At 35.7% G+C, this 11,745-nt stretch overlaps 1 protein-coding gene across 3 annotated transcripts; it reads left to right on the top strand.

Annotated features, from left to right (window-relative positions):
* The first annotated feature begins 98 nt into the window (after window positions 1-98).
* Window positions 99-4,658, top strand: LOC133532900 (uncharacterized). Of its 3 annotated transcripts, XM_061871759.1 has the most exons (6): window positions 99-336; window positions 572-616; window positions 844-951; window positions 1,625-1,789; window positions 2,516-2,668; window positions 3,152-4,658. In XM_061871759.1, the coding sequence occupies exons 1-6, from the start codon at window positions 234-236 to the stop codon at window positions 3,385-3,387; spliced, it is 810 nt and encodes a 269-aa protein (XP_061727743.1). In that variant the 5' UTR covers window positions 99-233; the 3' UTR covers window positions 3,388-4,658. The 3 variants fall into 3 exon arrangements, with proteins under 3 accessions (XP_061727743.1, XP_061727744.1, XP_061727745.1); XM_061871760.1 differs by having other exon boundaries at window positions 301-616; XM_061871761.1 differs by lacking the exon at window positions 99-336 and having other exon boundaries at window positions 475-609.
* Window positions 4,659-11,745: the final 7,087 nt, after the last annotated feature.

Genomic DNA, 11,745 nt, shown 5'->3' with positions numbered 1-11,745 from the left:
CCCAGTAGTTTTGACAAATTATTTACTTTAAACATTTGCTTGAAATTGTTCAAAAATGATTGTTAAAAAAAAGTGCAATTATTGAGTAAAACGCTGACCCGCGTTAAACACAACCCTATCCAACAGCTGTCAAAAAAGCACGTCCGTATACACACTGACAAAGCCCTAAAATCAGGCAAAAAGGTCTATTTTTGCTTGTCCCGTCCAATTTTGCTTTCAGGTAACAGGTATGTATGACAGTTGAAAGGCCCATTTATTTTATATTTACGACAAGTTTACGAGATTGTTTAGAATTTTTATTTAGTTACCTTACCTTGCCTTACCCTGCATTCTTTAGTAAGTGACACGTAGTAGAAAATATGTAGTTCGTGTTAGTTTTGTCGAGGCAAAGGTTACTTGTGTTTTTTCTTTCAACTTTTGTACTCACTTTAGATTTGTCATCCTGGACTTTATCTTAGTTCGGATGTAGTTAATATGTCTTTGAAAAATGTGAAGTCAGAGTCTGAGTGGAGTGGTGGAACCAGTGCAGTGTTATATGAAGGGCATGAAATTAAACAAGAAATTGTTTTAGGCCCTATTGTGCTGCAGCGGTGTGACTTGCCCCATCAAGTAAATGGTATTTTTTAAACTCTGTTTTTAATAATATCAATAGATTAGCTAAGCACTATTGTGAATGTAGTAACAGGGTTTATACAATTAGAATGTATTGAGAACATGAGAGAGAACATGTATTGTAATGAAAATTATATTAATGACAAATATCCATACTTATAAAACCTTATACTCTTCAAAATTAAGCTAAGTTTAACAGCAAATTTGCACTCCTGTTTATTTATTGTTTAGGTCAATGTAAATTAGTGACAAACAACAATAAGGCCACCATAGATGCTTCGGCTTTGGGAACCGATGTGATGGTGCGTCTGGTGTCTGAGAAGATAGGCAGCGATTATGGTGAGTGTGTCTTTTTATAATTTAACCCCTCATGCTAATATTGATACCCGAGAAAGCGAAATATTCCAAAATCGAATAGTAATCTTGAGTGTTGCACGGGTTTTAAGGCAAGAGTATTAAACACTATTTGCCACAGATTAAAACACACAAATTTTCACCACACAAGGAAAATGCTAAAAATAGCTGGGTCCACCCAGAGCTGTGAGAACCCAGCTAATAAAAAACAATACAAATCAAATCCAATCAAATATTATAGGACATGATTACACAGATTGACTAAGCTCCACAGTAAGGCTTGTGTTGTGGGTACGCAGACAACGATATATATATATATATATATATATATATATATATATATATATATATATATATAATAAATAAATACATAGAAAACACCCATGACTCAGGAACAAATATCTGTGTTCATCACACAAATGAATGCCCTTACTGGGATTCGAACCCAGGACCATCGGCTTCATAGGCAGGGCACTAGGCCAGACTGGTCATCTAATTAAAATGCATAGTTATAGATAATTTGACTTGTGTGTGTGTAGATTAATTTGTTTTTGTTGAATCTGATATTAATTATGTCATCGCCACACTTTGTCAATGGAAATACCACGCAGAGTTAGCTTTGGTCCGACTCTTCCATGCTACCATTGTTATTTTCCAGGTGTAAAGAAAGCCCATGTCAACCAAGCAGACATGTCACCGACACCAGCAAGTATAAAACGGGAACCAGCTGATGATGACCTGCTTCTAGTTGCAGACCTGGGCACCGATGAGATGGTGCGGCTAGGTCTGACTCCTGAAACTATGGGGGCTGACTATGAAATCTGTAAGTATTACAATGATGTTTCCTTTTTCTATTTGTACCTCTGTATAGTCCAGGGATCACTAAATGGCTGACAAGGGGTCCGGATCTGGACCGCCGACCTATTTTATTTTTTGCTCATTTAATATACTAAGTAAAGGGGTTTACTGACTGATTTCTAGTTCGCCGGACGATATCAGGGCCCCTTTAACAAAGAGAATTAAGAAGACCAAGAGCGCGTTCCGCTACTTGATGCTAGATGTAGACTACAAAAATAATAGTATTTTTGGTAACAAAACCGTTGTATGGAGTGAGCACTCTTGGTCTTCTTAATTCTCTTTGATTTTAGGTAGATATGGACCGTGAACCGTGATGGTCATTTTAATTTTAAAACCGGACCCCTGAAGAAACTAATTACACCGAGCCGATGCTGCCTTTGCCCGTGTCATGGGACGTACGCAGAGGCAGCACATGCCATGGACTATTGAGAGTTGATAGAATCTAAAATGAATTAGGTTACTGTGAAAAAAATCCAAAAACTATAGCTAAAGCTCACCAAATTCCACGAAAATTGGTTGAGAAATGTAACCGGTAGAGGAAAACATCCGAACATACGAAATAATTGACCAAGCTGAAACAGAGTCTCGCGCGGCTGAAACAAAGATTCACAGACGTAAAAAGAATATTAAGTTACTTTTTTGCCCTCATTGTTGGGTATAATTTATTGTAATATATTATTCTTCTTTAAAGATCGAAACAAATTAACAGCTGATATCAAAAAAGAAGCCACTGCGCCCACATCAACAGCTTTTGCTGCGCCCCAGAGTACCGTGCCTGCCTCGCATGTCGACGTGGTCGTTAAGGACGAGCTTTTGAAGGAAGAGGCTAGCGATCGTGAAAATGGTTCGTGAAAATTAAACACCTAGTTTAAAATTCCTAATATTAGATCCCTACTATTACAGGGCCTATGCTCAGCAGTGGGTGACTGGAGGCTAAAAATTATGAATGACAGGGACTATGTTTGTACTTATGTAGAAGCGGTCACGCGACTTCGTCCCTTTTCCTTTCATACAAATTATTAATATTATATATTGTCTATAATATCAACTGTCCCTAAAATTGTTACCAAGGTACCATTAATATTTATTTTAAGTCACGTTAGGTATAAAACTTAAGTACCTATATGTATTTGTTTTAGTTTTAAGAATTATTGCGACACGCTACCAGGGTCCATCTGCCTGAATGTTACATTATAATTGAAAAGTGTACTTAAATGCAAATAAAGATATCTCTCTCTCTCTCTCTCTCTCTCTCTCTCTCTATCTAATCCTTAGTTACCTATATATTTATTAGATTTTTTAAATTAGTATTGATTACACATTTCAGGCGTGTATCGGAGAAGCCGAAGACTCAACAAGCAAAAGGCAGAAACAAAACAACAGTTTATTAAATATAGCAGTAATTTAACTTTCGAAACTGATTCAGAAGATAATGATACAGATTCAGAATATGAAGCGAAACACTCAAAGCATGACACATCAGACAGCGATGAAAAACCGAATTTAAATGTAAAAAACCGGAAAACAAAAGATGACAAGCCGAAAAAAACGTCATATTTGTGACTTTTGTAATAAAGAATTTAATTTTAGGGCAGGTTTGACTAATCATATTAGAACACACACTGGTGAAAAGCCATATTCATGTAATATATGCCCTAAAAAGTTTTCAGATTATGCCGTACTGGTCCGACATAGACGGATGCATGCTGGCCTAAAACCCCATGTTTGTGATATCTGTGGCAGAAAATATAGCGAAAAATATCTATTAAAAAACCATAAATTAGTACATACGGGTGAAATGCAATATTTCTGTAAATTTTGCCCGAAACAATTTGTTAATTCATCGAATTATAGGAGACATCAGAAAGTTCATATGCATAAATATGAGTGTGATATGTGCAATAAGCGTTTTGAGAAGAAAGATGCTTTGGTTTCCCATATTGTTAATCATATGAAACCGAAGCCCTATACTTGTAAGTATTGTAAGAAAGGTTTTTTTCAAATTGGGCATTTGAATAGACATTTAGTGATACATGTAGGGACAAAGGAAAAGTATCGTTGTGGTAATTGTAAGCAAAATTTTACGCAAAAAGCGTCACTGAAAAGGCATGTTGAGAGAAATGTTTGTAAAAAAAAAAGTTTAAAAAAAGTAAATACTTGTTCTATGTAGACAATTAAAACATTTAATCTGATCTTTAAAAAAAAAAAAAAATGTTAATATAATGATGTTATATTATGAGCAATTTTGATAAGACCTTTAAATAGTTTTTTTTTTTAATATTTACCAACTGTAGGTATAAGGGACGCTTTGAAGTTATGAATTTTCTATAATGATGAATGTTAATATTTGTATAATTTATGGGAAAAGCAATATTTTCTTAAAAACAACAAAATAATAGCATTATTATGTTTATAGCATGTTTAGCTATAAAATAAAAAAGTACTTATAATAAATTTATAATCATTAAAATGTGCCTTACGGTATGGAATTATTTCCGTCCATTTTGAATAATAAAATTTAGATACATGGTTCTATTACTAAAGTTAGTATATTTTTAAGATAGAATATTATAGGTGTTCGAGGTATAACTTATATCTGACTAACGTTATCATATATTTTTTAATATAAATATATACTTAACGAGCAATATATACATAATATGATATAATTAACAGTATAATGGTTTACACTATTATTAATGGAAATTAATTTGTAAAAACCTTTGGTTTAGTATATTATTTAAAGTACCTAAATATTGGTCAGTACGTAAGAACTTTTACATATTTTCTTTAAAAAAATACTTATACAAATAAATAAAAAATATTTTATGACATGTTCTGTTTTTATTTTAGGAGTAATAGCTGCATATATGCTTCATAGATTTACTCAATTATAACATAACAAGCTGCAAGAATGCCTAGCGGATTGTCTCGTCTGTACACTGCTTATAGGGCCCTCCACATATGCGCGAATCACCGCCGCGAACGCGAAGTATAGCCAGTGGGGCGACACTCCTTTCGGTCATTCTTGGCTCCTCGAATTCGCTTTTGGATAGACATAATTTAAAAAAATAATTGTAGAAATAGGTTTTAACAGTATTTTTACTACCTAGTTATTATATTTCTAAATAAAAAAAGTGTTTAAGTATCAAAAAAATACTCCATACAATAATGAACTGAGGGCCTACCGCGAACCACGTTCGACGTGTTGCATCCCTGTCACACTTACGTACGAATTTACAAGTGCAATAGAGAGGCAATACGTCGAACGTGGTTCGCGGGAGACCCTCTGTCATAGGGATGGGATCATCATTGGCCGCGTTAGGTATAGGGTTGGCGCAACTTGATTTCCCTTTGCGTGCACGACCACAGATAAGATGATGACTTGAATTTTACTGTAATGTACTAATGTATTGTGACGTTACTATCCAGAATAGATCATGTGAGATTTTATCGCTTTGGCAGTTTAGAGAAGGAACGTAACGACTAATGAATGAATGTTACATACACAGGTGAACATGGAGGGATGTCTCGTCATCTCATCTCGTGTTGTACGCGAAATATGACCTTGAATGACGTCATGTTGGAATTTCCGTCTGTCTTGTCTACTGAGTGATTCCTAATAATATTATCAATGCTTCACTGATCCTGTCGGGTACATCTATGATTCATATGATTGTCACTGACGCTAGTGGTACGGTACGTACGTCATTATTCAATTGTTGTGTTGCCAGGTGTACGATAATCATCCTTCATGTACGATAATTTGGGCTCCGTTACGATGTACGTTCCAAAGAGCATACGATAATATGCAAAAGTACGATAATTTCCGCCCTTGGACGATACTTCCCAAAAAGCTATGGAAGGTGGAGGTAAGGAAATAAATCTCCATATTCCAAAAAGTGTTGTCAAAAAACCTTAAATAGGTGGCGCTACAATACCTAGAATACTTGAAAAAAAAAACAAATCATAGACAGCGCACTTCACTCCCTCAATAACGCCTAGGTTCTTAGCTACTGTAGCGCTACTCTGGAGAAATTTGGAACTATTATTTATAGCTAACACTGGACACTTTAGCAACAGTTCTACCATAAGAGATTTCACTCCTCTTAAATCCACACTCCATACAAAAAGCCTTGTTTTGAAGCAAAATATGACATTTTCGTTCAGAAATATGCTACAATTAGCACCTTTAAGGTGTTCGGCTCCTTGGTTTGCGTCAAAAATGTCGAAATTTCCTGTAAACCGTTTGGATCCATCACAAAAATACACAAATAGCAAACAGATTTTTGCGCAAAATAGACGAAAATTGCGTTTTCTTTGATTATACATTGGACATGTAGGTTTATTTTGCAAGTAATTTAGGGAGTTGTGCGTTTTTGATAGGCGTACGATCATTTTGACACTCAAATACGATAATTCTCTTCCGCTCACCTGGCAACACTCCAATTGATTATTATCGTATACGTATCGTCGCGCCATTCAATTCAATTCATATATTCATTAATTCGTCTTTTATCCTTGACTTGACTCAATGGTTCTTAGTACGCATATTACGCTAAATTTTACACATGTATCAACTGTTTAATTTGTCCGCTTAAATAACAGAAGTGTTCATAATTTTCAAAAGATTTTCGGGAAGTTATTCACTGGAATAACCGGTTCGCTAAATCGCTTTCCAACCTCAAAAATAGCCGCATGCCTAAATTTTATTGGTAAGTTCTTAGCATAAAGAAGACACGTGGAGGTTATTTTGTATGTTTTACTTTATGTAATGATGTAATAGCGTTAGGTTCATCGATTCGATGGTTTCAAATCGAAAAAGACCACATGTGAGATCCATGATGTTTACTGTTTGCCTCATACGAACGCGATGTATCTGAAGATTTGCAGATATATTTTCTGTAACAACCACAAATAGATAAAATGATAATCAGGTTTAAACGCCGAGAAATAAGGTCTAAACACACGAAATGAAATACGTTGGTACGGGACAGCCGCGGAATGCATGTAGGTTCGACGATTTGTGACGCATCTTTTTTTTTAAGACAGTTTTTTTTTTCTTGGGCAGACACTTGGCTGATTTAAGGTTGATTATCGGGTTTTGAAAACACCACATAGTCTGTTGCTGTGGCTGGTTAACGATAATGGCTATTTCATTTCTCAAAATTGTCCTTAAAAATCTTAAAATGTCATAATGACTTATTTATACATGATATGTCCCAAAATACCCAACCCAAATATATAGCACTCATTAATGTAGGTCCTATGTCAATATGAAGTTAGGCATTCTGGGATTTTGAGAAAATAAATAGACACTGTTTATTCCCATCGATGAATTTTGGTAAATTTAAACGGAATTATCAAACAATGAAACCAAACCTGGCCATGTGTTACTGTAGGTATATATATATATATATATATTTTTTTTTTATTTTTTTTTGTTAATGTTAATATAATGGGTGGGGGCTGTAACACAAGCAAATAATTAAATAATTAACACATTCCCTATCCGAGTGCCCCCAATGTTGGGTCATGGAGCATTTTTCAGGAGTCTTGTTTCCTAATACTGGAAACAAGAAGTTTTTAGACTCCCCATTCTTTTATTTATTTAATCTTTATTGCACAAAAAAAGTACAAACAATACAAAAGACAAACTTAATGCCATAAGGCATTCTCTACCAGTCAAACTTTTAGGTAAAGCAGATAAGTTGTCTCTTCTTTTCATCCTGTTACCCCCTGCTGGGGTGTAGGGCTCGAACCATTTTCTTCCACTGACTCCGGTCCTGGGCAGCTTGGGTAACCTCCTCCCACTCCATCCCCAATACACCCAACTCTTGCTCCACGATAAGACATATAAGTTGTAGGCGGTGCAAAACCATGATGTATAAATAATACGATAAGGTACTTCTGAGGACACAATACATGCAACCATGAATAAAACACAACCATAAACACACATATACAAAATATTAATTATGTATAGTCATTTTTCATACAAATTGATTATCTTCAATGTATCCTATTATCATTGAAATTGACATTGACTGTCACACTTTAAACTTAACAAAATTCTCAATACATTGCCTCTTAGCTTAGAATAAACTTTAAAAAACACAAGTTGTTTTAATATTGCTGAACTAATGTTGGTCAGTTTGACGTTTGTTTTGATGACCGGTCTGGCCTAGTGGGTAGTGACCCTGCCTACGAAGCTGATGGTCCCGGGTTCAAATCATGGTAAGGGCATGTATTTGTGTGATGAGCATGGATATTTGTTCCCGAGTCATGGGTGTTTTCTATGTATTGTAAGTATTTATAAATATTTATATATTATATATATCGTTGTCTAAGTACCCTCAACACAAGCCTTATTGAGCTTACTGTGGGACTTAGTCAATTTGTGAAAAACGCGCATTTTTGTGTTTTTATATGTTTTCCGAGCAAAGCCTGCTATCCCAGTTATTATGTATAAAACCAGAAACACTGCATACTTTAGCAATACTTACGTTACTGCAACGCTTTCGCGTTTTAGAAAACTCTGCAGAAGTTAGTAGTAAATCTATTTATTTTTGACAGTTTGAGTGTTTTGGGACCTGGGACTCACTGCAGACTCACCTGGCTCTTTCTACTGAAGAGGACTCTAGGAGGGTGAGGAGCCTAGCCACTACACAGATTTCCCACAATGTGTTGTTTTCCCGAGCTTCTACAGTATGGGGTTCTTCAAAAAAGGAGTGTACAGGTTTTTAAAGGGTCGGCAACGCGCATGTAACACCTCTGGAGTTGCAGGCGTCCATATGCTGCGGTGACTGCTTACCATCAGGCGGGCCGTATGCTTGTTTGCCACCGACGTGGTATTAAAAAAAATAGTATGGCTTTTCTCCCACCTGCGGGGTTACTAGCAACAAGTCTCGGGGTCACTACAAACAAGTCAGACGTGTCCGCACAGAGCGAGCAGCCTCGCAAGGAAATTTAACACGACTTTGGAAGCCATACAAACGTCATCCTGAATATTAAAATTAAATGAAATATCCGTTTATTTCAGGCCGGGGCCCATAAAGAATACAAAAAGTAATTACAATGAAATGATTAAAATTTTAAAATTAGAATAGATAAGACATAACATTCCACAATAACCAAATATATAAAAATAATCAAATTAATAATTCAAAATATAATACATAATTTTTACATTTGTCCTCATTTGTCATAAATGGGGCAGTCAAACCTATAAGCAAACAGGCCCAGGATGCTGTTGCTGCTTCGAACGCGACTGAATAGGGAGGCCACTTGACATTATGGAAAATATTTTCGCATAGTTTATTGTATACTAACGATAACTATGCCCTTTTGCTATTTTTTTTTTACTATTATACGAATTAGAAACGAAAAACAAACTATTATACTATTAAAAAAATACATACGAAGTAGCATATCTATGGTTTATACATCAAATGGGGTTGGCCGGTCGAAGTATTAAACAGATGGCGCCATCATAGCTTGCCCTGTCAATCCCTAGAATTGTGTCAAATTCTTGTTTTTTTTTTTGGAATTTTGTGACCTGGATTCCAGTACTTTAAGCCAAATCTCATAGAACAAAACTAGAGACAGGGGCAAGCTATGATGGCGCCATCTATGCAAACCTTGGTTTCTCTCCACTGCGCGATGTTACTACACATATTTGACTGTCAATTTCGTATTTTTTGCTGGGTGATGGGTTAAAGAGTGAAGTTTGTCTTTGTACTTATGTTGTGTTATTTGTCTTGTATTTTATTTATTGTACGTAGTGTTTTACTATTATAAACACCACTCGGTATACAATATAACAGCTTGCGCCGAGGGACACCATACCGCTGCGAGTTCCATTTCGCAGCCGTATGGTTTCTCTCTACTGCGCGATGGTACTACACACATTTGACTGTCAATTTTTAAATGGCAGCTGGGTATGGGTTAAGTTTGCCTTTGTATACCTGTTGTTATATTTGTCTTGTGTTTTATTTATTGCACTTAGTGTTTTACTATTATACACACCACTTGGTATAACAGCTTGCGCCGAGGGGCACCATACCGCTGCGAGTTCCATTTCGCAGCCGTATGGTTTCTCTCTTCTTCTCACATTTGAGTGTCAATTTTTAAATGGCAGCCGGGTATGGGTTAAGTTTGCCTTTGTACACCTGTTGTGTTATTTGTCTTGTGTTTTATTTATTGCACTTAGTGTTTTACCATTATAAACACCATTCTGTATACAATATAACCGTTTGCGCCGAGGGATACCATACCGCTGCGAGTTCCATTTCGCAGCCGTATGGTTTCTCTCTACTGCGCGATGTTACTGGCCACAGGATTATATAACCGTTGTTAAAAGACTTCACTATTTAACGTATTTATGTGTATGTCTAACGTTTAACTGAGGCGTTTGGTAAGAAGTTATTACGTGGTCAACTAATGGAATTGTAGGTTTCTCTGCGTGCTTTGTATTATGTAAAGAAAAAATGCAATGTACAAACTTTAGTGAACTCTTAGCCTAGTCGGCAGACTCGGTAACCTTGCCTACGAAGCAAGAGGTCCCGGTTTCAAATCCTGTTAAAGGTATTTATTTGTGTGCTGGTCATCACAAATATTCTGAGTTATGGATGTTTTCTTTGTATTGAATTATTTATCTATCTCTATCTATTATATGTATTTATCTATAATATATATTTAAAAAAAAAACACAAGGGTACATACACTTTATACACTACACAAACTTAAAAAGTAAACACTATTTTGGCGATAGAACGGCGTGCTCCGTTGAATCATTTGCTCCTGTGTCGGATATAATAAATCTCATTAAGTGTACATAATTTGTTGATATTAACCCATTCAGGGTCAGCGACTCAGGTTATAGGTCATGCTCCAACAATTCCGCAGGGCCAGTGACGGCAGTGACCCACATGTGAGTCATTAATAAATTCTGATTTGAACAAAAACGAAACGTAATTTGACGTAATAACGTACGTTTCCACTAAGTTAACAACCATTTCTATAAGGTATATTACGATAAAAAATTATAAATGGGTTGTTTTAATGAAGAATGATTTTTTTAATTTTGGTTTACTATGAGTGCAATATAGTAAATATACTGAAATTCTAGATACATACGCGTTGCGAGCAAACAGAAAAATCCATATTTAAAAGATACCAAAAATATGTAAATTTTATAAGTTATTGACATGGCTCAGGGTATGGGCCACCGTGGCCTGGCGCTTGTAAAAACTAGAAGTGTTTCTGTAGCAGACTAAAATAAACTTTATTGGCTGATTTTAAAGCTTATTTCGTGTTGAAGCTGTTTGATATTGTACCATTTTACAATCGATTACTGTTTGGATGATGGCTCGCAACATGTACCAAACCGTAGTATAATAATATTTTGTTTTGTGTGAGGGGTAAGGCAACGAGGATTTTCTCCCCTTGTATAAATAATGAAAAAAACTTGCAAATATTTACAAGTTTTTTTTTAATATTTTGTTTTGTGTGATGGGTAAGGCAAGGGAAATTTGACCCATAAAACAACAACAAACACAGCAAGTTAAATATGTAAAAAATAAAAATGTTCATTCCTATTTGTGTAAGTTTGTTTCATAATATTGTTTTATTTAAACTACAATTACTCAGCATATAAACAGCTTGCGCCGAGGGGCACCATACCGCTGCGCGTCCCATTTCGCAGCCGTATGGTTTCTCTCTACTGCGCGATGTTACTACTCACAAATGACTATCAATTTAATGTCAGTCTGGTATGGGTTAACGGGTGAGTTTGCCTTTTTACACATGTTACTTGTCCTGTGCTTTATTTATTGTACGTGTTTTAATATTATAAACACACTACATACGTATACCATACAACAGTTTGCGCAGAGGGGCACCATACCGCTGCGCGTCCCA

This window comes from Cydia pomonella, chromosome 28 (assembly GCF_033807575.1).
Source record: "Cydia pomonella isolate Wapato2018A chromosome 28, ilCydPomo1, whole genome shotgun sequence".
NCBI classification, from domain to species: domain Eukaryota; kingdom Metazoa; phylum Arthropoda; class Insecta; order Lepidoptera; family Tortricidae; genus Cydia; species Cydia pomonella.
The sequence above is the reverse complement of the archived record's forward strand: the minus strand, read 5'-3'. Positions and strand labels throughout refer to the sequence as shown.

Bases quoted from the DNA above. Each gene is read 5' to 3' on its own strand.
- LOC133532900 (XM_061871759.1), top strand. From the start codon at position 234: ATGACAGTTGAAAGGCCCATTTATTTTATATTTACGACAAGTTTACGA. The intron at 952-1,624 runs GTGAGTGTGTCT...GTTATTTTCCAG, and splicing joins GAAGATAGGCAGCGATTATG to GTGTAAAGAAAGCCCATGTC. The intron at 2,669-3,151 runs GTTCGTGAAAAT...TACACATTTCAG, and splicing joins GGCTAGCGATCGTGAAAATG to GCGTGTATCGGAGAAGCCGA.